At 41.0% G+C, this 25257-nt stretch overlaps 1 protein-coding gene across 1 annotated transcript in view; it reads left to right on the top strand.

Moving 5' to 3' along the window:
* Positions 1 to 25257, top strand: part of myo10l3 (myosin X, like 3) — a 51823-nt gene that overhangs the window by 16898 nt on the left and 9668 nt on the right. The window contains exons 3-23 of the mRNA XM_032530187.1: positions 4513 to 4671; positions 5656 to 5843; positions 6060 to 6194; positions 6655 to 6779; positions 6899 to 6912; positions 7055 to 7139; positions 7811 to 7917; positions 8240 to 8369; positions 9412 to 9530; positions 11240 to 11386; positions 12128 to 12228; positions 12677 to 12743; positions 13371 to 13463; positions 14149 to 14217; positions 16734 to 16816; positions 16964 to 17072; positions 18174 to 18254; positions 19796 to 19920; positions 20135 to 20249; positions 23016 to 23122; positions 24767 to 25162. Of these exons, the coding sequence (XP_032386078.1) occupies positions 4513 to 4671; positions 5656 to 5843; positions 6060 to 6194; positions 6655 to 6779; positions 6899 to 6912; positions 7055 to 7139; positions 7811 to 7917; positions 8240 to 8369; positions 9412 to 9530; positions 11240 to 11386; positions 12128 to 12228; positions 12677 to 12743; positions 13371 to 13463; positions 14149 to 14217; positions 16734 to 16816; positions 16964 to 17072; positions 18174 to 18254; positions 19796 to 19920; positions 20135 to 20249; positions 23016 to 23122; positions 24767 to 25162 (2555 nt within the window). The remainder of the gene's footprint in view (positions 1 to 4512; positions 4672 to 5655; positions 5844 to 6059; positions 6195 to 6654; positions 6780 to 6898; positions 6913 to 7054; positions 7140 to 7810; positions 7918 to 8239; positions 8370 to 9411; positions 9531 to 11239; positions 11387 to 12127; positions 12229 to 12676; positions 12744 to 13370; positions 13464 to 14148; positions 14218 to 16733; positions 16817 to 16963; positions 17073 to 18173; positions 18255 to 19795; positions 19921 to 20134; positions 20250 to 23015; positions 23123 to 24766; positions 25163 to 25257) is intronic.

Here is a 25257-nt window from a genome sequence, read left to right as displayed (position 1 = left end):
AAAGTGTTTGTGTCCACCAGTCTGTGATATTGTATCTGCCCATGTGTCATTTCTAAAGGCTTGAAAATTTCTGCCAATAAAAGGCCCCAGAACCCCAGAGCCTGATGCCGCCCACGTGTGAATATTCAGCAGAGCTGGTCGAACAAAGCAGCAGCAGGGTGGGGTTTCAGCTAGGTGCAAAACAAAAGGAAAGAGCGTTACAGCTGCAACAAAGTTTTAAATTTAGGTTTTGCTACTGTGTCATCCTCATCAAATAAACAATAATAATTATAGTAATAAAAAAAAATTATATATATAGACAGTATTTGCATGAAAAATGACTTAAATCATAAATTATGAAAATACTTGCTGATTGTTTTTAATAAACTAATTTTGTTCAGATCTACTATGATACTAATATTGCTGGCAATATTTAATTTTCAATACTTTAAATATCTCATGATTATTTTTCCATTGATTATTATGTTGTGGGTTTTTGATTTTGGCAGTTTTATTAGAGAAAGAAGGAAGAAAGCAAAGCAAAAGAAATGTTAGTCACTTAACTAGGTTAATTGCAAAATCCAAGACTCAAGGACAGTTATAAATGTTTTGGTGGTGTTGTTTATTTGTCTGCTTTGTCCAGCCTCGTAGCCGGCAGCGTAGTGTACCAGTGTCAGCACTCCAGGACCCGTTTGGAGAGAATTGATTTCTACAGTGAACATATTCCCAATTCAATCACGAGTCACACAGTGTTATAAGTGACATGAAATTATCTGCTGTCGTCACTACCACTCAAATCATTAACATTGATGAGGCTGCCTCGCCATATCTAACGTTGCGATAATTCTCAGACACGCACTCGCTGATTGAAACCATGAGCAGAAATGAAATGATTACTTTCCTTTAGAGCCAATCTGTGTTCAAAATGTACGACTGTATATCTACTTTGTGTGTTTTGATCAGGAATTTAAAGCACACTGTTTTTTGGAAGTTGAAGCTCAAAAACAGTCGACACACAGTGTTACATCACAGTTGGGTTAGTCAGGCTTTTTTTAGTAGCGCCATGCGGACCATCACAGCTCTACAGCTTCTGTAGGAAAACATGTTCCAGTATGTCTCATAGTTATAATGGACACTAACAGGACATTATTGCATCTCCTAACGATTGAAATGGAAATAGTAAAGAGGAGTAGTCTGTGTCTAGTCCATATCTGCTCTCATATTCCATCTTACTTTCCTTTTAGCCATTTCTACTGGGTGTTGTTATAAATGCTGTAAATCCTTTGGGAACACATTTGGGAATAATAAATTAATATTGATGAGAAATGGTGAACCAAACTATAAAAGACAACACTGGGGCATAAACAGAGAAATGTGAAACTTCTTTTGATACTGGAAACTCCAGCTTAGTTTTATGTGAGCATCTCTGATGTTTCTGGCATGGAAAAGTCCCCTGAGGCTAATTCTGTAAAATCAGTACAGTAAATCAACCAAAGACGATTGAAAACAAAAGGTTAAACCATCTGCTCTAGAGACAGCGACAGAAACACATACTGTAAAATATCTGCACCGAAAAATCCACACACATGAAAATATATGAAGAAGCAATTCCTCTCTTGTGTTATATATTTTTCTGGAGCAGTGGTGAGGATGATTTCCAAGTACGCAACTCTTTGTGTCTTTGGAAGCCAACCAGTTTGTTTTCCTCCCGTGAAACTTGAGGTCCTCACTGCAATCGAGCGTGTAACATAGACTTGTAGCCTCTCCTAGTTGTTTGTTATCCTGTTTAACTCCCAACCCAGTCCACCACAAAGTAACTTTGAACCTGTGTTCTGGGAATGTGAAGAATGCTAACACAGACAGAAGATGTATCCCTGATTACTTTGGTTTGTTTGATTGAGTGTTGTACTTAATATATCTCCAACAGCGTAAGCAGAACGTGAACTCAGATCTGGGAGGCTTACAATATGTTTCATTTCAAAGCACATTTTTGTCAATTCAATGAATTGATGAATAATTGAAATCTGGTTCCTTACATATGATTAATTTATGAGAGATAATATGATAATATAAACTCATTAGGGGCTGGGCCCCCCCCCCCACCCCCCAAACCACAAACTCCACTACACCTCAGAGGGGAATGTTTCAAGATAAAAAAATACTAATATTTCAAGATAAAAAGTACCAAACTATTGAGGAAATATTTTCCTTTGACATTGATGCAGTATTAAACGAGATCTCTGCAGTCGGCAGCAGAGAAACAAGCTACAATGTAAGTTAATAGGATAATTGTCCATCTTTACGTTCATAAAAGTGCTTGTTTTGCTGCTGACATACTCGGTATGACCACTAGCTTATGGTGGCTAATGGTTGATAATTTAGCAAACTTTAGATAGATATTCTTTGATATAACTCTTTGCTATCTTTTGCACTGTTACGTTTTTATATTTACCATTACATAGTAATGTGACTAATGGAGGTACACGGTAAATGCCCTTACAGTTTATGGCAACATAGTCTCGCTTTAAAGATCATGAGCAGAGTCCCATAGATGCTTTAAATCGATGTTCTATCCACTAAGCAGTTGCCCTTTTTGATGCGGTTGTCAAATAATGTACTGATTCCTTTTACGGTCACTCATTCTAAACAAGATAGAAAATCTTGTTGCCCTTTAGGCTGATGCCCAGACCCCATCTTAAATAAGACTTAAATCACTTTAATAGTGTTTATTGAAGGGAAAATAAAGACTGTTAAAGGAAAAAAGAATAAAAAGCTTTTTTTATTTATTATCTTGGGCCCTGCCTGGTGACGGGGCCCTTTGCCGAGAGGAGAGGGTGGGCTTAAAGCATTAGGACTCGGGCTGTAAATCTGCAGTTTTCTGCTAAATGTAACACACTTTACGTTTTTTTTTTTCTCCCGGGTCTTCCTTACCCTTTTCTAAATTCATACCAACAAAAACTGTAAAACCCCCCACTATACTGCATTGTAATTTGAAACGTCTCAGCGCCCCTTCTCTAATCCACTAAAAAAGAGCCCCAAGTGTTTTATCTTTTTCCCCAAATTAGAGGTTTTTTTTCCCATTTTTATTAGTTTTTAAAAGAGGGTCCCACGTACATAGAATACAACCCTCTTTTTTTCTGCGACCCAGATTGTCTTAAAAAAAACGTGCCTGCTCCAACAGTTGAAAAAGCCGAAGGCCACTAATCCGGGGACACCAAGCTCCTTTCCATCTTATTGATCTCATACTGTTTCCCATAAAGTACCAAACACAGTTGTATCCGCTTTTTTTTTTTTTTTCATGCCCTTTCCTTAAGTTCAAAGCCAAAATCTGCGGAGCCCTCCTGTTATGTTTGTTTATTGCTGTTTTCCCTCTTTCAAAAAAAGAAATACTTTTCTTTTTCCCCTTCCTTTGTCTTTCTCCATTTCCATTTGATAAATTTAAAGTAAAAAACTCAAAATGGTTTTTGAATGGCAACGCATACCCCCAAAATCTCACTTTATCCACTGCGGGCATCTTATGGGTTTTTTGGGCGGAAAGGGCAGGGTAGAGATTTTTTTGTACGGAACAAAATAATTTTAACAAATCGGGAGTAAAGTCTAAAAAGTTAGACGGGGGCTTTCTACCTGACGGGGTTTTCGGGGCAGCAAAAAGCGGTACCATCAAACTAAAACGTCATTTCGTTCATGAATGCATGTGCCATGATCACAGTGGAAGAGTCGGATTCAGATCTGTGTAAACCTGTCTAACTGCCCACCTGTTCAGTGCTGTTCAGACTTCTGGCAATTTGCCAGTTGTGAAGGGAGATACTAAAAGTAAGCGTCAAGTTGTTGCTTCTGTTGTACTAAAGACATATATGATGCAGTTCACCTGGACAGTAGTGTACTGTATTGTTGGATTGAAATTGGTTTGTCAACAATTTTGATATTTGCCAGGCTGACATGAAATATATGACCTCTGCAGTCTGGTTTAATTCCTAAGTGGGGCTGCTGTTGTGGCCGTCATCTACTAATAACATTATTCACATGAAAAGATGTACCAGGATCTTGGTAGCTTTGTCGCCCTGGCTAAACAGCTTCTTGGTGGAAAGCCTTAATCAATGAATCATAGATTCATTTAATTAACTGGTTCCAATCCTCAAATGTATTTTCTTTAAGATACTTTTTTGGGCATTTTAGGGCTTCATTTGTATAGGACAGCTGAGGACATGAAGGGGGAGAGAGAGTAGGGGAATGACATGCAGCAAAGGGCCCTGGGTCGGAGTTGAGGAGTAAACCTCTATATATTGGCGCACGCTCTACCAGGTGAGCTACCCAGGCGCCCCAATCGTCAAAGATATTGAAGTATTATTGATAGTATTATTAAAGTTTTATATCATTTGTGACTCTCAAATTAATAATGCATATGATTTATGCCCCCCCAAACGCTGCATGTTCATGCTTTGCAGGCTGCTGGTTTAGACAATTTAAACACTGACATAAAATTGTGGAAGGTAACCTTTTGCACGTGTGTGTGTGTGTGTATGTGTGTTCAAGGTGATCAACCTCCAGAAGGCGGAGCTGAACAGAGAGACGGTGTACCCGATGCTCCCCAGCAGCATCCATGGAGTAGAGGACATGTCCACACTGGCAGAGCTGCATGAAGCTGCTATCATGCACAACCTGTTTTCGCGCTACCAGAAAGACAACATCTATGTAAGGCACCTCACATTATCTTAATCTGTGAGCACATTTACTGTCTACCAGCATGATGTACATGGAAGCTGTTGGTCCATTGTCTTGTTTGGGGGGGTTATTTTAATAAACAGCTAGACTGAGATTTCAAAGTGTAACAAATGTCAACTATCAAAAACATCAATCAGAAATTTCAGTTTTTGGTGTGATTTATTTTCTGTAAGCCAAATGCACTGCAACAATAAGGTGTGTTGTGTTTTGAGTAAGAAGCATGACCCGCATTTCCTCTCACATTCTTGTTATTACTCTACATTTGCTATTTTGATTGTGCTTTCAATGCATGTATAAGCTGCATAGCGGATTGAAACAAGTTTACACACTGTTTTTGGGGCTTGTCTGAGGGCATTGTAGGAAATGAAGACTATAACTTAAAATAAGCAAACAGAGCAGTGTAAATATAACAATACAAAATAACACTTAAAAAAATGCAGATAATTCTTGGAATTCACTGAAGAGCTAAGAATGCAAGATTTCAGATGTTTGTTTGACCCTGTCTCACTGTTATTAACACAACATTGAAATCATCTTCAAACCCTACTTGAGCTTTATTAAAATATACATTGCCCACAGTTACATGGTAATTCAGTTTTTTGAAATCCTATCTCCTAATCTCATCTCGGAAGGTCTGAACAATATCATTGTCGAAATGATCCACAAATACACTTTTCCCCAAAGCGCATTACCCGAGCAGGAGCAATGGATCCTAAAATACTACTAGGCTCAGTGCAAACTAGGCCATGTGCAGTAGTTTGACTGGCTACAAGTACTGTGTCACAGGAAACTGGGTGAACATTGCAAATTCCAGTATAAAATACCAAGCATTTTTCTTTCATACCATGTGTATTCTTTCATCTTTCACTGATAATCTGTCTTCCTCTTGTTGTTTTTTGCTCCTCATCTCCTCCTTCCCCCTCGTTCTTTTGTCTGCTCTTTCATATCCCTCAGACCAACATAGGTTCCATCCTGGCAGCAGTAAATCCCTATAAGCATATAGCGGGCCTGTATGGCAGCACTGCGGTCGATCTGTACAGCAAACACCAGATGGGGGAGCTGCCTCCTCATATCTTTGCCGTGGCCAATGAGTGTTACCGCTGCCTGTGGAAGAGACACGACAGCCAGTGTGTTCTCATCAGGTGAAGATCAACATTTAAAAAAATAATGCTTCCATGATTATTTCAAAAGTATTGGAGGCAGCATGAAACTGATACATACAAGACAGTTCTGGCTCTGAAAAAAATGGAACATGTATCATTTTGAAACTCCTTGTGGACATTAGAAATAAGTCAAACAGGTTTGATATATCCGTTATATATCTACTTCTACTTCTCTCTATGTTTTTGTGTCGTCAGTGGGGAGAGTGGTGCCGGGAAGACTGAGAGCACCAAGCTGCTGCTGAAGTTTCTCTCAGTGATGAGTCAAAACTCTGCAGGCACTCCGATGTCAGAGAGGACCACCAGGGTGGAACAGGCTCTCGTCCAGAGCAGGTACTGTTTAAACCCCGACCTCATTCAAGAATCAACACCTGCTATCTTGTCTCCTTTACATTTGAAAAGTGTAAGAGCAATAACCAACTTTTCTTTGTTATTATTTGTATTATTTCGTATTTGTTGATATGTTGATGTTATGTGACTCATGAATCATACATTGTTGGTGCTTTGATGTATCTTTTGTTGAAAGCTCATCTTTTATATTTATGGGAATGAACAAAGAAGTGTATTTGGTTAGTGGCTCTTTACTGATCAATATACTAAATTCTGTTCAAATCTCATCAGAAACAGTTTAGTCACTGACTCAGCAACATTCATGACAATGTACATGCTTTTGCCCAGGTTGCACAAAATCTGCACCTGGATCAAAACACACAGTGATGGACAGACAGACATGGGATATGCAAAAAAAGGCTTTCTTAGTAGATAATTTAAATTGACTTCCCTCTGTCTGCAGTCCCATCATGGAAGCCTTTGGGAATGCTAAGACTGTGTACAACAATAACTCCAGTCGCTTTGGGAAGTTTATCCAGCTACACTTTTCCCAGAATGGAAACATTCAGGGAGGCTGCATCATCGACTGTATCCTTCAAGGATTTCTTTTAGATATACCGTAGAGAATTCACATGTTCACACGTGTCTGTTTTAGAAGGATTATTCACTGTCAGTTTTCATTGTTTTCTTTGACTTTAAATCTGCAGATTTGCTGGAAAAGGTATGTTTGTGTTGTGTTGAAACATTTAGTAGCAGCGACCAGGATCAGGAAGTTGATTATCTGACAAAGTAGTCACCAGAAAAATCTATTTACTCAGGAAATACTACTTAACATGTTCTTCTAACCATCTTCTCTCTCCAAGAACCGTGTGGTTCGACAGAATCCTGGAGAGAGAAACTACCACATCTTCTACGCTCTGTTAGCAGGGGCGGACAAAGACCACAGAGGTTTGTTTAAAAGAACACACCAAGTTTTCAGCACTTAAACATACACTCTGCAACTAATTAAGGATAGCACGTGACTGATGTCTATAATCAGAATTAAAAATATGTTCAATTCAGCCAGCTCTAAGGGAAATGCTAAATAGTAATAAATACGGTAAGCAGGCAATTTGAGGTTTTGTGTGAAAAATCAACAGGAGCTAATAGCTAACATTTCTTGATTTGTTTTTCCTACAGCAACAGAATACTTAAAATCATTACTTTGTGATATACACTACCGGTCAAAAGTTTGGAGTCACTCACAAATTTCCATTGCACTCCATTATAGGCAGAATACCAGCTGAGATCAGTTGCATTGTTTTTTTAACCAGGGCAGCAGTTTTCAGAGTACATTATGTGCTTACATAATTGCAAAAGAGTTTGCCAATGTTTTTCTAGTTAGTTTTTTAAAATGATATCAGATTAGTGAACAGAATGTGCCTTTGAAACATTGGGTGAATGGTTGCTGATGATGGGCAATGTAGATATTGCATTAAAGATCAGCCACCCACTCAGATCAGCTGGTGTTCTGTCTATAATGGAGAGGAATAAAAATTTGTATGTGAACCCAAACTTTTGACCGGTAGTGTATATATATATTTTTTGCTGATATTAAAATATGTGTATCTTTGTTGCAGACATGTATCTCCTGTCTGAGTGTCCTGAGTTGTATCACTACCTTAGTCAGTCAGGCTGCATGCAGGACATCAGTTTGGATGACAAGCAGCTCTTTGACAGTGTGATGGTAAGAACAAGATGAGAGGAAATTCCTGTTAGTGTAAGTGTTTTGTTGTACCCCCAGGGGGCGCCATGAGCCTTTATTATGAGTTTAAATATCCCTTCGTCAGACAGACTCTTGTCTTCTAGAAAACATGAGCCCGGGGGAAACAAGCTGTTTAATTGTATCATGTTGGCTTAGGAGGCACATTTTGAATTATGTTCATATAAGTGTTTTATAGCTCCAAGGATAAATAAAATTAGGTTTAACTGCTGTCATATCTTGAATTATGGGTCTAATGTGTGTTTCTAGTTAAATGTGGACTGACGTTGTCGGTGTTGCATTGCAGGAGGCCCTGAAAGTGATGGAGTTCACTGAGGAGGAAATCAGAGACGTCTTCAAGTTGCTGTCTGCTGTCCTCCAGATGGGCAACATTGAATTCATGACCGCTGGTGGAGCTCAGATCACTTCCAAAGGCGGTAAGAGAAGGAATTAAGAGAATAATATATAACAGATCTACTACACAGAGTGTATCGTTAGACAAATCCTCCTTCCGTATGTGTTGAAACTTTGAAGGAGACGCATAAGTAACTATATGAAATACCAGGAAAGCTTTATTTCTGTAGCTTCTTAATAATTTCCTAGGAGGTTTTCTAGAAAGAATTATGTTGTTTGGTAGTTAATTAGGCCGCACGGTCTTTTAGTCAGTGCGCAGCAGGTCAGAGGAAAACAGCAAAAAGGTAACATTTGTCAGCATGTATGGAAGTTTACTGTATTAAATGAATAATTACTGGGATTTAAATTAAGCATGTCTAGGATATTTCTGAAGAAATCATTAAGAAAGGATTACAGATAAATGAGAGTGTCTTGGAAATTACTCATTCACTTGGAAAAACACTTTTTTGTTAAATCATTTTAGAGGTTGCTCAAGCTCTCCAACAACCAACCTTTTGTATCTCATGAGCTGAACATAACGGCAACAATATGGAAATGTTTGTATGAGAAAATGTTGCAAACAAGTGCTCAATATAAAATGTATATGATGGGTATCAAACAGTGGAAACATATTTCATCTTTAATGCTATTTAAGGGGAACACAGGAAAGTTTGGATTCAAGCGGAAAAGCAAGGTCCAGTAAAATGAACCAATTGTTTCTGATGGAATTTCTTGTAGAAACCCTCCATTTTCTAAGCAGATCATTAGCTCACCGCGGATGTTGGCCCACACTGTTATACTCCTCATGTCCCTGAGTTTGATTGACATTTCACTAGGAGACAGAGCTCTGAACAGGCTGTAACATGAGCTTAAGGCTCCTTTGTTCACTGTGTCTGACCTCTTTTCCAAAGAACCAGTAAACTACAGTGACACCACATCCCAGCCAGCAAAGAAGAGTTCCCTGTATAGGACTGACTGTATAGGATCACAGTCTATATGTCACGTCTGTTGTTTGTCATCAACAGGAAACACCGGAACATTAAACATACACTACATGTAATACATTTGTGTATATGTGTGTTTCAGTTGTCAGTAATGTCAGCGAGCTGCTCGGCCTGGACTCCTTCCAGCTGTCAGAGGTGTTGACCCAACGCTCCATGATCCTCAGAGGAGAGGAGATCTGTTCACCACTTACTGTGGAGCAGGTAACAACACATCCAAATTCTTATTACAGGAATCACACAGCTAACACAGCTCTGTTATATTCCAGATTTCAGGGATTGGTTAGACATCTACAGTATTTCTTTTCAATTAAAGACAGAAATATACAATAGATGCCTGTTTGTTGCCTCCTGTCCTCACCCCCTCTCACTCCCCTGTCCTGGTGACACACACAGCCTTTCTCTGCCGCTCTCCCCCACATGCCTCTCCAGATCCCTTGCGTGACTCCCAGCCATTTCCTGCTTTTTGTCTGCCAGATTCCTGGCACAATAAAGCCATCGTGATAGTGATCTGAGTCAAAAGCACAATAGAGCCAATGACGGAGGGTGAAGTGAGAGTCTTCTCCTCTGGTGGCAGCGCAGCCAGGCACCAAGACAGTGGTGTAATAATTCTGTCTCGGCTTCAAATTTATGCTCTGGTCTCTAATTAATGTGAATATTTCACATGTCTGTATCTGCGTGTGTTATCCTTTTCACCATACGCCACAAGAACATTCTGTTGCATGACACAATCCTTTTTGGCTGAGCTCAAGCCTTCAGCCCACTCATATGCATAAATATCAGCAAATATGCAGAATGGACCTTTACTATTATCACAGAGACACGAAAGTCACAAGAAACCTTTTCATCACCAGACAAAGACCTTGTGATGTCACCCTGCTGCTGCTTGTTCTGCCTGGTCTTTTAAGAAGCTTGTCTCTTAATAGAGTTCATTATTCCAGTCCTGGAGTCGGTAAGAATGACTTCTTCTCACAGTGACCAGGGGTCACCCACCCCACGACTGCCTTCACTAGGCCCCCCCCACCCCCCCATCCTGGACAAACTGGCCATTCTTCTCTCCCCTGTGACGGAGATCCTGGAGCCACCAGCACTCTGTTCACACCCGCTAGTTGCAAGAGGTGACGGGGCATGATGAATTACTCAAAAGCCCAGGAGCATTGTTGTCCCAAATACAGTACACACCGCCACACTCTTGTTTTGTTTTCAATTCAAGCACAATGCCTGTTGAGGAAGTGTAGCTGGCAAGCTCAAGAGCACAAGGATGGTGTCTGGCTGAAAGGCCGACTTCACGGCAGCTGGAGAAAATCAGGTCAAACGGTGAAATAGTTTGATAATTATATAATAAAATAAAAATTTGGTTGACTCGTGTGGCTAGCTAAATTTGTGGAGTTCTTCACAAATTACAGTCTGTGATTATGATATATACAATTATAACTCAATATCAAATTACTCTGTTTTGCTGGAGCTTTTGAGAAGAAAGTTATGACTGAGTATGTGTCATTTTGTTTAAAAATAAAAAGGCAATCATCTAAAAAAGCATGTTTACATTTGTCTTTGTTTTCACTGGGTTTTTGAAATGGAAAGACAAATACTGCCTGCTGTGCGTCACTCTTAAGATATGTAGGTGATAAACAGCTCTGATTATTGTGAAAACAGACATGATCTTAACCACAGACAGACACTTCTCCAAGCCACTGTTTGTTTTATAGACACACCACTGAGGCGTCACTCAGCCCATCACAATCAAACATGTCATTGTTTTCAACATCTTCAACCACCATCTGATAGAATTGATGTAATGCATAATGTGATATCTATATGTTGTGTTTAAAATACAGACTGCAGAGTTCCCTCTATTTATTCTTGCCTTGGTATCCATGGTAACCTTTGCCTCTCTGTGTCATGATTTGCAGGCTGTGGACTCGCGGGACTCAGTTGCCATGGCACTTTATTCTCAGTGTTTCTCCTGGATCATAATGAGGATCAACCAGAAGATCAAAGGCAAAGACAACTTCAAGTCTATCGGCATCCTGGACATCTTCGGCTTTGAGAACTTTGAGGTAAGTGTTTACTCGTCTAATTTAAGCTTTACTGAGCAAAATATATCTCAATCAGCTTCTAACTATGAGAAATTAGGTCTTACAAAAACACAAAATGTCCTGTCAACAGTTTTAGTTTTTTTCACGTAAGATGTTCTTGTTACTGTGCTCTTCCTGCTGGTTTGAAGTGGGTGGGCTCATTTGGAAAAAATAAAACAACAACAACAACAAATAATTTTGCATACTTTTGTGCATCAGATTTACAAACATGTCAGTCAAATATTTTGATAAAACATGAAGCTGCATAGGCATTAAATACTTTGATAGAATGCCACCTTGACTGTCAGTCAAATCGGGGGGGTTGAACTACTAAATGCATTATACCTAAAGATGTTTTTAAACATTGAAATCATCAACTTGAAATTAATTTTTTTTTGAGAAATGAGATTTTGTGACATCAGAATGATGGTCCAATGTGCAACTTCACTGACAATGGACTTTTCAGCGAGGTAGGAGACATCTTGTCTAGTAGTTAAACCTTTAAAGGAAAAACACATTTGCAAGCTCATAGATTCTGGATTTTTTAACAAGGTAGATGCAGTAGATTTGGGATTTTAAGATTTTCTAACAAGTTAGATAAACCTTTCTGTGGAAACAAGTCAGATCAAGTCAAATCCGTATTTTTGTATGTCTCTAAACATGTCTAAATGGGATCTTTAAGCTACAGAACTGGCTCTGAAATCTTGCTTGTCCATCCTGTAGGTGAACAGGTTTGAACAGTTTAACATCAACTATGCCAACGAGAAACTCCAGGAGTATTTCAACAAGCACATCTTCTCGCTGGAACAGTTGGAGTACAACAGGTAAAGATGTTTAACATAGCTAAACTTTTAGTAGACCTCTATTTCTTCAAATTGCCCTTGCATGCTGGGGGATGCATTGGAAACAAAAAAACTTTTACGTGCTGGAGACTGTCAGACACAGACAGATAGAGCTGGGGATGGAGGTTGGGCCTCCTCACAGCAATACAGGCAAACTGCCAGAGGTTTGGAATCAGCTCAGTTTCTTCCCAGACAGTTTTTTTCTTGTATGATGGGCCAGCAGCTTTGGACATGGCTCATTTCATCACATGCTCATGCTGGACAATACAGCCATTGTGTCTTCCTAGTTGTTTATATTTATGCACATATTGTGTGTGGGTGTGCGCGTGTGTGCGTGTGCGTGTGTGTGTGTGTGTGTGTGTGTGTGTGTGTATGTGTGTGTGTGTGTGTGTGTGTGTGTGTGCGCGCGTGGGTGTGTCTCCACTCACAGGGAGGCGATCCAGTGGGAGGCCATCGACTGGATGGATAACGCAGAGTGTCTGGATCTCATAGAAAAGGTAACCCTGAGAGAGCAAAGTCACCACCGGGATCGACCGCTAACCGCCAGCCAGAGTGTGCTGACCCAGACGCCATTCTGTGCTTACATTGACCTCCATCTCCTACTCTATCATTATATAGTCTTATTTTGCATGTTCTGTGTCCACAGTAATGTACACCAGTTAGCGGCTTGAGGTACGGTTGAAGGGTGGCATTAAGACAATTTGTTTTATTTTATCACCATAGTTATAATGATGGTAAAAACTGAGCTTTTACAGAGGTGGGCTCGTGTCTGAAAGCTTTCTGGGTCAAAAGTTTAGAGGAAGCAAAAATACTACACTACAACCATTTTATCCCTACTCATACTTGTGATTTGGCTTGTTGGCCCTTTTAATAGGAGGATTTCTGCTGTATTAGTGTGACTGTGTGTATCTGTGAAGTTAGGTGTTGCTGCCAAACTGTGAACTCTTCAGTGAACTCTCTTTTTGTAAAAAAGAGAGAGAATTGAATGAATTCTTATGCTGTTTCCTGGACGCATTGTTATATTAAAAGCTACCAGATGTTCCCCAATGGGATTATGAAACTAGTTTCATCATGACTTCGATGTGTTTCACCCTCTCTGCTCCTCTTGTCTGTATCCCCTTAAGAAACTGGGCATGTTGGCTCTTATCAATGAGGAGAGTCGATTCCCCAAAGGCACGGATTACACCCTCCTGGAGAAACTGCACAGCCGACACGCAGTGAGTCCACACGTACACATGAAAACTTACATACATACTTTTACACATCCCTCTACCAAAGCTCCTCTGGAGAAATGCCTTCACCACCTTCCAGCCCAGACAGCCCCAAAGAGTTAGACGTCTCTCCTGGTCCATTAATCATCTGTTGCCTTCAGTGCTGCATTGAAACACACTCAATACAAATGTAACATCAAACCAACCTCAGCAAACATAAGTATAAACAATATATAGCGTGAGGCAGGTGTCAAAATGCAATAAGTCAACCCACGTTTCTCTTGTCTCAAGGTGGTGCAATAAAGCTGCCTAGCAGACAGCTCAGGTTATTAAAACAAAGTGTCTCCATATTTATGGCACAAATAGGTTCTTGGTATCATCTTTGGGAAGCTTTGAAACAAACAAAAAGATATCAACTTGAGTTGTTGAAAATTATGAGACACTTTTTTCTGACATTGTTTAGACAATTATTGTTTAGAAAAAGATTCATCAGTCTGTTGAAAAAAACATAGTGAACAGGTTATTTGATAATGTCAATATTCATTAGTTGCAGCCCTCAATGTGTTATTGGCCTCTCAGCTGCCCTCTGGAGCTCTAAATGTACTATGCACTGTGCTTAATTTGATAATTGATTAGGTAGACATGAATGTCATTTCTAAAAGTCAGTGGTCTCTTTGTCCTTTCTCCTCAGACAAACCCATACTATGTGAAGCCCCGAGTGGCCGACCACCAGTTTGGCGTCAAGCACTACGCTGGAGAGGTAATTAACAGTTGACACACACACATACCGAGCAAAACCCGCTTCCTGAATGAGTAAGTTGGTGAAGTGAGGTAGTTGGATGGGCAGTGGGTCGTCTCTGCCACAAATCAGCTACGGGGTGTTGATGCCGCACCCCTTCTCCATTGTCTTTTTCCCTGAGTCAGGACTGCTTCATCATCATCCTCTCCTTTCTTTTTGTACATGATGAGCAGATACTACTCCTGACAGAAGTGTAGCAAGGGATCAGGGAGGAAAGAGTGAATAGGGCTGTGTGTGTGTGTGTGTGTGTGTGTGTGTGTGTGTGTGTGTGTGCGTGTGCGTGTGCGTGTGCGTGTGCGTGTGCGCGTGCGCGTGCGTGTGCGTGTGCGCGTGCGCGCCTTATGAAGCCTACATGGACAAGGTCTCCTCAGTGTGAGTGTGGCAGCCCATCCCCAAGCCTGGCGTGGATGTCTATGGTAATGACTTGGTCCAGAGAGGACAGGCAGGCCAACTAGTTGTTTCTCTCTCTCTCTCTCTCTCTCTCTCTCTCTCCTCCCCCTCCCTCCCCAGTGTGTCTTTCTAGACAGTTCAGCCACCTCTCTGAAAGCTCCTTCTGTTATCTGAAACTGTGCTGTGAGTTCAGCAGGGGAAATAGTAGCATCCTCCCATGGATTCGATTATCTGTGTGGTGCCGTGGTATTGCAGTCACTTTAAATTAAGTCTCTTGTTGTCTGACGTGAACTTGAAAAAAAACTCACCTCACCATGTGAATTTAATGGAGACATTTAAGTTAAGCAATAATGCCAAGAAGCAACTTTGAAAAAAAACAGTAATGCAATTGGACTGTATTTTATTTTTGTTGATTCAGCGTTTGCATGATTTGTGCACCTGTGCGTGGAAACTCTGTAATTCATTATTTCTCTGTAGCATCATGAGACCATGCTACTTAATTGAACCTGAAACTGACTGACACAGAGAGCCTTTTGTACGAGTCTATTCTTCCAATGTGCGAGGAATGGAGTGTAATTAGTGTGTCTGTGATTTATAAATACATGTTTTGTCAAGTTTGGATCTCATGGCTCCCCATGAGCCTCAAGGCTTGGGAATGGGGAACTGGGTTTGTTATTAGATTATAGTACAAACACACACACACAGCTGTGAATACAAGCTGGCACACACGCACACACGCACACACACACACACACGCAGAAATGTGCCTGTGTTTAGATTACAGCTTGTATTTTAATATTATTTCTATGCATTTTCTTGCATCATGCAATGAGTTTGAGTGTGTTTGCTTGCTCAAACCCAACCCCAGAGTGCATTACATGTGGGTAAGGGCGACAAAAAGCTTTATTTCCATTCTTGGGTCCAATCTGTGCTGGATTGGCAATACACCTCGAAGCATTTGAATTAGAGGTCTATAATGACACCTTTGCATTCAAATAGTTGTATTTTACAGTTTGAATCATCTGCAAAAATAAATAAAAAAATAATACTACCGACACCGTCCCGCTGACGGGACCGTTTTCTCCAATTAAGAGAAAACTTTTTCTCCACTCATAAATTGCAAGCATTAAATCTTCATAAACACGCTCATGCAGCACACCATTTGAGTTCTTAAAGTCTCATGACTTGATTTAGCCCACACACAAAGCATAAGATGACTTAGTTATAGTTATAATCCTGTTATGAAGTAAAGAAATACAGAAAAACTTTGCGTCGCTAGTATCTAAAGTGGAGTGTGCATCCATACTTTTTTCCTCATGTCTTCATTCACAGCAGTGAAAGATCGCCAAAAACTTTTTTTTCCTACATCGTCAACAATCCAAGGAATTAGAATATCCAAGCCATTTTATCCAAAACTGTGTCAGTAAGGCCTAGAATCACACTGACACTTGGAACAAAAAATTGAGAGTGTTAACTTCCCATTGACCTCAGGCACATCCCAGAGGGCCAAAGTACATGGGAACTGTGTCACTTTTTTTATTGGTAAAACTTTTAGGCGAGAAAAGCATGTATTTTCAAGTGTCTGTAAAGAGGTTAACAAATGCAACCAACTGCAGTTCTTGGGTGCACACATGTAACCATATCTCCCTTAACATTACAATTGCAAGTATCACTGTGGCTGTGAATCGTAAATCGTAAATCAACAGTAGGTAAGTGTTACCAGGTATTATTTAGATGTTTTCATAACATATTCAGCTCTAAGGATATTAGCCATTGACTTTTATAACTGGATATGTTCTGTTCTTATTACAGTATATTTGGATTATCTTTGGATAATGCTGCAAATCACTCTGAAGCAAATTGCAAACTCATTACCTCTGGTTATATATATTATTTTATACTAATTATACTCTATTATGTTGTATTTATTATTTGAAATAGCTGTTTATTATTTTAAATTCCTGTTTTTTTCAACTTTTTCTTCTTTTACTGCTGTAACAACAACAAAGTAGAGTCTTATTTTGCAATATCTTGAATGTAAACACATTCTATTCTTACTAATTGTTATATTTTCACCTCTGTCTCAGGTGCTGTATGATGTGCGTGGGATCCTGGAGAAGAACAGAGACACCTTCAGAGATGACATCTTGTTTATTCTTAAAGACAGCAGGTGAGCACATCACACTCTTGTTCTCTTGCATGCTGAACGTACACACGTGTATGATTCCGTTTATAAAAAATGAGTTTATAAAAATTAAATAAAAATATAAAAATTATTATATAAAAAAAAGTTCTGTACTGCACTGTGTGTCTGCAGGCTTGACTTCATCTATGACCTCTTTGAGCGTGTCGGTAGCAGAAATGGAGACGAGACCCTAAAGATGGGCACGGCCCGACGCAAGCCCACTGTCAGCTCTCAGTTCAGGGTGAGACCAAAGCTTCTATGATCAAATTGTCATTCCCAGTTTAGAGCATGATTATATGATGTGCATCACAAAGACAACAAGTTAATTGTCTGCCATGTGCCGCTGCATATAAGGATCACTTAACCCCTTAACTTTTGTCTGTCTATTTTGGCATGAGGATTGTGAGTGCGGGGGCACAGACCAAAAAGGTGGCTAGAAATCATGGAGAGACAGAGGGAGAAAGGAGAATGCTGCCAGTGTTTTTGATCTACAGAGAATGATGGGTGATGGGATGTAGGAAATATGTGGTGGAGGAGGGGTGCAGTGGCGGGCTTATCTTAGCATGTCCTAACTGCAGTGTGGAGAGAAGGAGCAGGGGAGGATTTGGCAGCCGGCCCTGGCCTACAGTTTCTAAAGCCAGGGGATTAGGGTTGATGGCTGGGCAAAAAGGGGCCAACCAGGGGCCAATCACGCTCTGCTCTGCCAGGCCCGGCCTCACTGGAGACAGACTGTCTGAGGCAGCAAAGAGAGCGAGGCTGACATAGCCTGCGAGGTTCAAGGGTCCTCGGAGTGTGGGTTTGTGTGTGGGTGTGTGTGTGTCATGGTTAATATGGACTGAGTTTGAGATGGAAAAAAGAAATTACTTTTAATCTGTACTTTTTGACACGTTTTGTCAACAATACATATACATACTTATACACACTTAACTCACACTTACGTACTGTAATAGGTGCTTTTAGTTGGGTATTTTTGTTTTCTGCTTTGTTACACTAGAGATGTTGTACCTATACTCCAACTTGGTAGATAAAAAGTTTGCATAGTGCAAGTATTGCAAAAATCTTGGTTTTACCAAGTAATTTGTATTTTGTGACTAAAAGTCTTATTTTCTTAAAACAAATCTGCCATTTCGGTGAGACAATTTCAACCTGTTTGAACAGAAGTCACATGTTTTTATGATTTATTTTTAAAATAAGGTTCCATTTTCTTGATTCATAAGCAGCTATCTCTCATTCTGTATTGTTTAATGATTCTCACTCTATAAATAGACATAAAGGAATATATTTGGACTCAATCAGTTGCTTCTCGGCTGATCTTAATCTTCTTGTTGCTGATGTGTTTCAGGACTCTCTCCATTCCCTGATGGCCACACTAAGTACCTCCAACCCCTTTTTTGTACGCTGCATCAAACCAAACATGGACAAGGTAGGTCATGCAAATTGCACTGCACCAAAAAAAAAAGAAGTCAAAAACGCTGCCAGGGCTTGTCAAGGTCAGCGCCTACAAAGTTAAACTTCCTCGGTGCTATTCATAGCTCCAGTTGCTCAGAGCTAATCTTTAGTCATGCAAATGTTTCACTTAAAAAGTAACTTTTCTTTTTAGTTTTTTTTTTTTTCTGCAAATTATTTTTACTAATAAACTTTAACTTCTGTCCTGCTTAGGTGCAAAAACTCTCATTGTACTTCCTCAAATAAAAGGATTGTGCACATTCCTACCACTTTATCCCCTTTACCAGAGGTCAGAGGTCACTGCTTGCCACTCCGGCTGCAGCTGCTTTGCTGATGCTCTGCTGATCTGGCTGCATTAGTGGAATACCGAGATAAAACCAAGGTGCTATGGTGCAGGGTGCAGCCATGGGGACGTTTATTTAGTAGGCCTCTATTCCTCCCATTCCCTCTCTTTACCTCCCACTCCCTATGTGTCATTCCACACCTTTTGCCTACTTAGTAGTATGGAAACTGCACTGTCTTCCTCTCTCTCCCTCTTCCTCTCTCATCTGTTGCCTGCTCTGCCTCGCATTTGCTCACCTGGCCTTGGTCGGTCAAGATGGAACAAGCCATGCCTCTGTTCCTGCAGAATGACAGAATTGCGTGCATGCTAACACATGCACACACGTACAATGTATTTGTGAGATTTACATGCACCCACCCTCCTTGGAAAAAATGCCACTGAGGGAAGGGCCAGCTTGTTTTCACTCACCCAAGTCAACATGCCTAAATCCTCTGCTTAAGAGCAGAGTTCGGAGCTCAGAGGCGTGCACGTATGTGTGTTTGTGTGTTTAATTATTAACATGAATATATGCAAGCATACCTTTGCAACCAAGTGTGTCTATTTCCATGCATAGTAGCATTAGCCTGTAATTAGATTGACACATTTGGGGAATGCTGTTGTCCTGTTTGGGGCTTATCCAGCGTTGTGTGCCCTCTGGGTAACAATGGCCTTCGTGCAAGCCTTGTGAGCGATCAGGCAGCCTGTGAAGAGGGCGAGGCGGCAGACATCACAGATCTTTTTCTTATAATCAGAGCTGAGGATCATTGGTAACACAGAGCTGTGAACAATGCAGCTGATTATTCCACCTAGAAAGGCCTACCCGGTTGGCAAGGTCTTGCTCAACACTGTTCAGGTTTCTCCATGATGGCGTGTGTTTTCTTTGCAGTAACCTGATTGTTAAAGTAAAATGATAGCATTCTCCATTGTAATTTTTGTAGTTCAAGTTTAATGTGACTCAGCAGCAAGAGGATTTGAATAGATGTGTGGGCTCAACAGTGGAGGATTATACATTTCTTTTGCCTGCAGTGTTTAGCCGTCCCATATCTTCCTTACCAAAACATGTATTGTGCTGAATAATGCCTGCTTTTAATGCATATCAGGTATTATCTTGAAAAAGCATAGAACTGTTAGTGGCGTCATCATTTGAGTGGAATAAATATGCATTTTCATATTGTTTTGTTGTCTTTCATCTACAGAAGGCCAATCAGTTTGATCCTGATGTGGTCCTGAACCAGCTGAAATACTCTGGGATGTTGGAAACTGTGAAGATCCGCAAGGCCGGATTTCCCGTCCGTAGAACCTTTAAGGACTTCTACAGCAGGTCAGCAAAATACCACTAAAATACTGTACACACCAAAGCTGATGAGTCACCTAAAAGTGGAAGATTTATGTTGGACAACTAAAAAAACAAACCAAAATCCAAATAAAAAATAAAGTGCTGAAATCTCCAATCTTAGTCTTCTGCTGTTCTGTTTCTATAAGTGTGTGTGTGTGTGTGTGTGTGTGTGCGCGCACATGCTTGTGTGTTTCCACAGGTACAAGATGATCCTGAAGAACAAAATCCACTCAGGCGATGAGAAGCAGAGCTGCTTGGAGCTACTCACACTTCATGACAAAGCCAAGACAGAGTGGCAACTGGGGAAGACAAAGGTAGAGCACACACACACACACACACACACACACACATGTCCAGACTTGTTTTTGTCACTTACGAGGACATTTCTTTGATTTACTAACATGCCCTGGATACTCACAGTAAGTGTAACCACTACCCAAACCCAACCCAACCCTTAACTTAACTTTCAACGGTATCCCAACATTATCCAAAAAACAAAGTCTTAACCCCAAAATGTAATGTTTTACTTTGCGGAGGACCAGCATTCTGTCTCCAAAATGGGAGGAGAGTCCCCATAATGTGGCTAAGTGAATAGATATTTGGCCCAACAATGTGATTATCACAAGTGCAAACACACACACACACATATGTTTTCCTGTAAGATATGCTCTGCAGTACAAAAGCCAGTCTCCTAGATGCTCTTCAAAACATGTTCAACAAGTCAGAAATCACCGTTTTTAAGCATTACAAATGGATGGGTTACGGACAATTTCATGCAGAAAATCCTGATAGCATATTGGTTCAATGTGGTGTCTTCTGGGAATTATTTTTCCTGCTGTCATTCCCAAGCTGTTAATGTGTGCCACGGCTTGGACGGCCCCAACTGTGACTCAGCCCCAAAGATTTTTCTGGCCTGTTGTGATCAATCATCTGCTCTTCTGCCGACAACCACAGAGTTACATGGCTACTCCTATAAAACAAAACTGACACTAACAACTGTTACTGTAACCCAGCGCAGCGGCTTACAGTAATCCTAAAACAGCCTTAATGTAGCTAGAAAAGCGTTAGCCTCTTGACACTCGTCGAGTTGTTGATTTAATAAACTAAATTGCTGTGATTTGGAGGCAGTGATCAAGTGTTCCTGAGGTTAAGGGAAAGTCATGCATCTTTTATAAATGTTATCATAGTGTTAGGATCTCCATCTGTTGCAACACAGCACATCTTTTCCCTCATTCTCTCTTTTTCTCTGTCTCTTGATTTCAAACAATCATCAACTGCCTTGATCAGAGCCCTTTCTTTTTCTCTGCACTCCCTTTGAATGATTAACCTTTAATGACTTGTTTGATCTGGAGAGCGAAACCTTGTAGCCTCATGTTGAACTCAGCATAGATAGATGGCCTCTGCACGGCAGAAAAATGATATAAATAAAACAGTTTCGTTGGCTTTCTAGAAATCAGTCCCACTGTTACTTCCTGCTCTATAAGTTGTGGTTCCCCCGTAGCCGTTAAATCACTGAGACGTTTGTTTGTTAGACGGTTTTGTTGCGATACCCCATTTGGCTGGCACACTATAAATAATGTCAGCTGCACACATGCTGAAATATACATAGAGACCAAACATGTTTGATGTGTTGGTTCTATACAAGTATATAACCTGTGCATAACCACTAATGTGCAAATGCCTATCTCTATTAAAGTTCTCACACATGCACACAGTATGAATGTCTGGAGTCTCTGTGTATTACAGACTTCAGAGAAAAAAAAGAAAAAAAAATTCCTTTGTATGGGTATGCATCCAGTGTCAGCACTTTGACCTTTGGCTGCCTCTGCTCGTATGACTGCTCCACTTTACACTCTATATACATAGAAAAAGAAGAAGAAAGAGGGTAGTTTTTCAAATTAAGACTGAGTCTGTGTCATTTCGTCCACATTAATTGTGTTTTTGATGGCAGCGTATTTTTGGGCTCAGGGAAATTTAGTGTGAAATTTAGAAAGGGGGCTGAAAGATAGAAGGGAGCAACATTTCCTCTGGAGAAACAATCTGTGTGTAATTTTACACGTGCTGATTGTGTGCAGAGGAAGTGAGTTGCCCAGAATTAGGGGCTTGGGTGAAGTTGCATGAATTGTGCATGCGTGCGTGTGTGTGTGCATGGGTCTGCGAGACATTTGTTTTACAGACAAGGGAAGGATGTGGATGAAGAGGAAGCTTCCTACTCTCACAAACTTTACAGAGCCAGGCAGGGCTGCAGCTGTGAGATCCTTTGATTAGTGGAACATCTGGGACACAAACACACACACTAAGCCCCCCCTTTATAGAAGCAGTTGATCCTCCAGACTAGCAACAGAAATTGCATTATCACATAAACCCAGATGTGCTGCTGCTTACATGGTCAAACAGACAAAATCTGATTACGTTTCATAATGTCGTGTTTCAGTTCTATGTTCATTTCTCTTCAAGTGTTTTAGTCTAGGAGTAGCTGTAGGTTGTCAAATGTCCCTCAGAGAGAGAACCAACTTTAAAAAAAAAAAAAAAAAAGTCTTCAGGAGTGAGGAAAGGGTTAACTAAATTCTTTCTCCTTTCTTCATACGAGTAAGGAGGGGTGTGGCTTTCTATCTGGACACCAGCCACCATCCCTCCCCCTCATCCCTCCATCCCTTCTCTCCCTACCTCTTCCCTCCCTCTCTGTGTCTTTCTGCCTCTGCACGTCAGTCGAGCTACAAACGCAGTGGTAGCAGCAGCAGGAAAATGCTCAGGAAGGACGCCTGAACACAATGAGGCTCTGCAGCAGCGGCATTAGCAGCAACACTGCTCTCCCCGTGCCAGTTTTCTTTTCTGATCTGCTCTGCAGTCAGGGAGAGCAGCTAGCCTGCTAGCCTCAACTGCGCCACAGTTTCCTCTGCAGTGGGCACAGGGTACTGCCAACAGACAACAGGGGCCCTTTACATTTTGGTTGGCCCTCTTTTGCAGCCTTACCAAGAAGAGGAACTAACCCATCCTTTTTTCTTTCCTCCCCAACCTCCCTGTCTGTGTCTCTCTGTCTCTGTCACTCCCTTTCGGTCGTGGCGCTGCTCGTCCCGCAGGTGTTCTTGAAGGAGGCCCTGGAGCAAAGGCTGGAGAAACAGAGGGAAGAGGTGCGGCGCAAGGCTGGCATGGTTATCCGCGCCCACATCCTCAGCTATGTGGCAAGGTGAGTGGTGAAGTGTGGAGGAGGGGTGGAGGGCTGAGTGGCAGCGACAGTTGTCAGTGTTTGTTTTGTAATAGAGGTGTACAGCCTGTGTGTGTGTGTGTGTGTGTGTGTGTGTGTGTGTGTGTCTTATCTGGGTTTATGTACAGTATCAGGGCAGAAGCTGCTTCACAGATTCTCAAGTGCAATAAAGTTGTGTTTCAGCTCATAAAACTCTGACTCGCTGCTGAGTCTGTCATCACAAACTCATGCTGTACGTTTCTCAAATCCACTGAACTTTAAAAAAAAGTCTAGTCAAGATCCCAGAGTTTTCACTGATACCAAACACTGGTAAAAACATTCACTACAAAGTTCCTGCACTCCAGAAAGTCTTATAGAGTCTGATTGACAAAGACTGTGGATTGTTATTAGTGTTTCAGTCCTCAGACCCTCATCTGGTAAAATGTATCAGGCACATTTTTATTTTGAATGTCTGGGGGGAAAACTGTATTATTAAAGTGAGTACAAGTGACCTAAAGTGTGCACGTTTTAATTGTTCTTGAACAGTTGGGGAAATGTGCTTAGAATGATGTACAAGACAGCTAGAATAATATGATAAAATGGTGCAGCCATAAAAATTAAACATAGAGTCTTGGGATGGAATATTTGACTTGTTTTATCGTTTTATAGTTCAGACAGTAAGGAATAAGATGCTTTAACAACCCTAAAGAAATTTAAGATGGAAAAAGGGAGAAACTGGATGTTATGGTTTATCTACCCTGGATGTTACAATGTCCTGTATGATATGGAGTGATGTACAGGTCATGCCCCTTAGTTGAACCACCCTTGGACCAGCATAGTTATCTGTGAGCATCGACAAGGCTTTAATTTGTTGGTACACAATCAGAAGTACAGTCATTGTTGTTTTTATTCACTGAATAAATCTGTCTTTTCAGCCTAAGCAGCATGTTTTCCACCTCTCCACTCTGCCTGTCAGACAGGAGGACATCCATCACTATGCTGCTTTCAAAATCTGCACATGCAGACACCCTTAGGGATGTAATTGCATTTGTGTGCTAAAACATATAAGACCATATACAGTCCTCTGAAAGGCTCCGTTGGGAGAGTATAATGGGACTGATGACATTGTTCAGGTTGTGAGTTCCCTTTCACTTCAGAGCCACTCATACTAAAGACAGAGGCAAGCGAAGCTCCCTTAAGACACAAGTAAAGCCTTTGTATTATTATATGTAACAATATCTCTGTCCTGAGACCAGTCAGAGGCCACGGAGTGATTACTGTGGAGACTACGCCAGGCTACGGGTCAGAGCAGTGTGTGTGTGTGGTCCTTTCATCAAGTCACATGTATTTGCGTGTGCACGTTGTTTATGTGTGTGTATTCAATGCATGTGCAGTGTGTGGGTGATGGGGCTTAGTCACAGGGCTAAGCAGAGCAGCCCACATGGCCACAATGAAACAGCACAAGCTCTTCAGAGTCTAAACATTGCACAGTTCACTATGTACAGGCTTTCTTACCAGTGTGTTTATTTAAACTGAGAGAGCTTATGCAGTGCTGTCCAACGTCACAAATATGTTTGTGGTGACACAACATTGGATTAAATATGGGGCCGTGCTTGATTTGAAATGTGTGTTCGCTTTTCTCATCAGGAAACAGTATAAGAGGGTTCAGTCCAGCGTCGTCACCATCCAGAAGAACTACCGCGCTCACTTTTGGAGACGCGTCTTCCTACGCCTGCGGTTTGCCACCATCATCCTGCAGAAACATCACAGAGGCCAGCTGGCCCGATCCCTCCTCCACCAGCTCAAAGAGGAGAAACAGAAGCGAGAGGAGGAGGAGGAGAGGAAGAGGAGAGAAGAGAAAGAGGAGAGGAGGAGAGTAGAGGAGGAGAGGAAGAGACAACAGGAGGAGGAGGAAAAGAGAATGAGGGAGGAAGAAGAGAGGCACAGGCTCATGGACGAGGAGATGAAGAGGAGGGAGGAGCTGAGACTGATGAAGGAGAAAGAGGAAGGGCAGAAAATGTCAGCTAAAGCAGATGAGAAAAGGTAGTCATTCACTCTTTGTGTTATGTTGAAGATGCATTTACAGTATTAAGATCAGATGACTTGTATAATTCCTTGATGTGCTCATTTGTCATCCC

This window comes from Etheostoma spectabile, chromosome 11 (assembly GCF_008692095.1).
Source record: "Etheostoma spectabile isolate EspeVRDwgs_2016 chromosome 11, UIUC_Espe_1.0, whole genome shotgun sequence".
Taxonomy (NCBI): Eukaryota; Metazoa; Chordata; class Actinopteri; order Perciformes; family Percidae; genus Etheostoma; species Etheostoma spectabile.
Note: the sequence above shows the minus strand (reverse complement) of the source record. Positions and strands in the feature narration are given on the sequence as shown.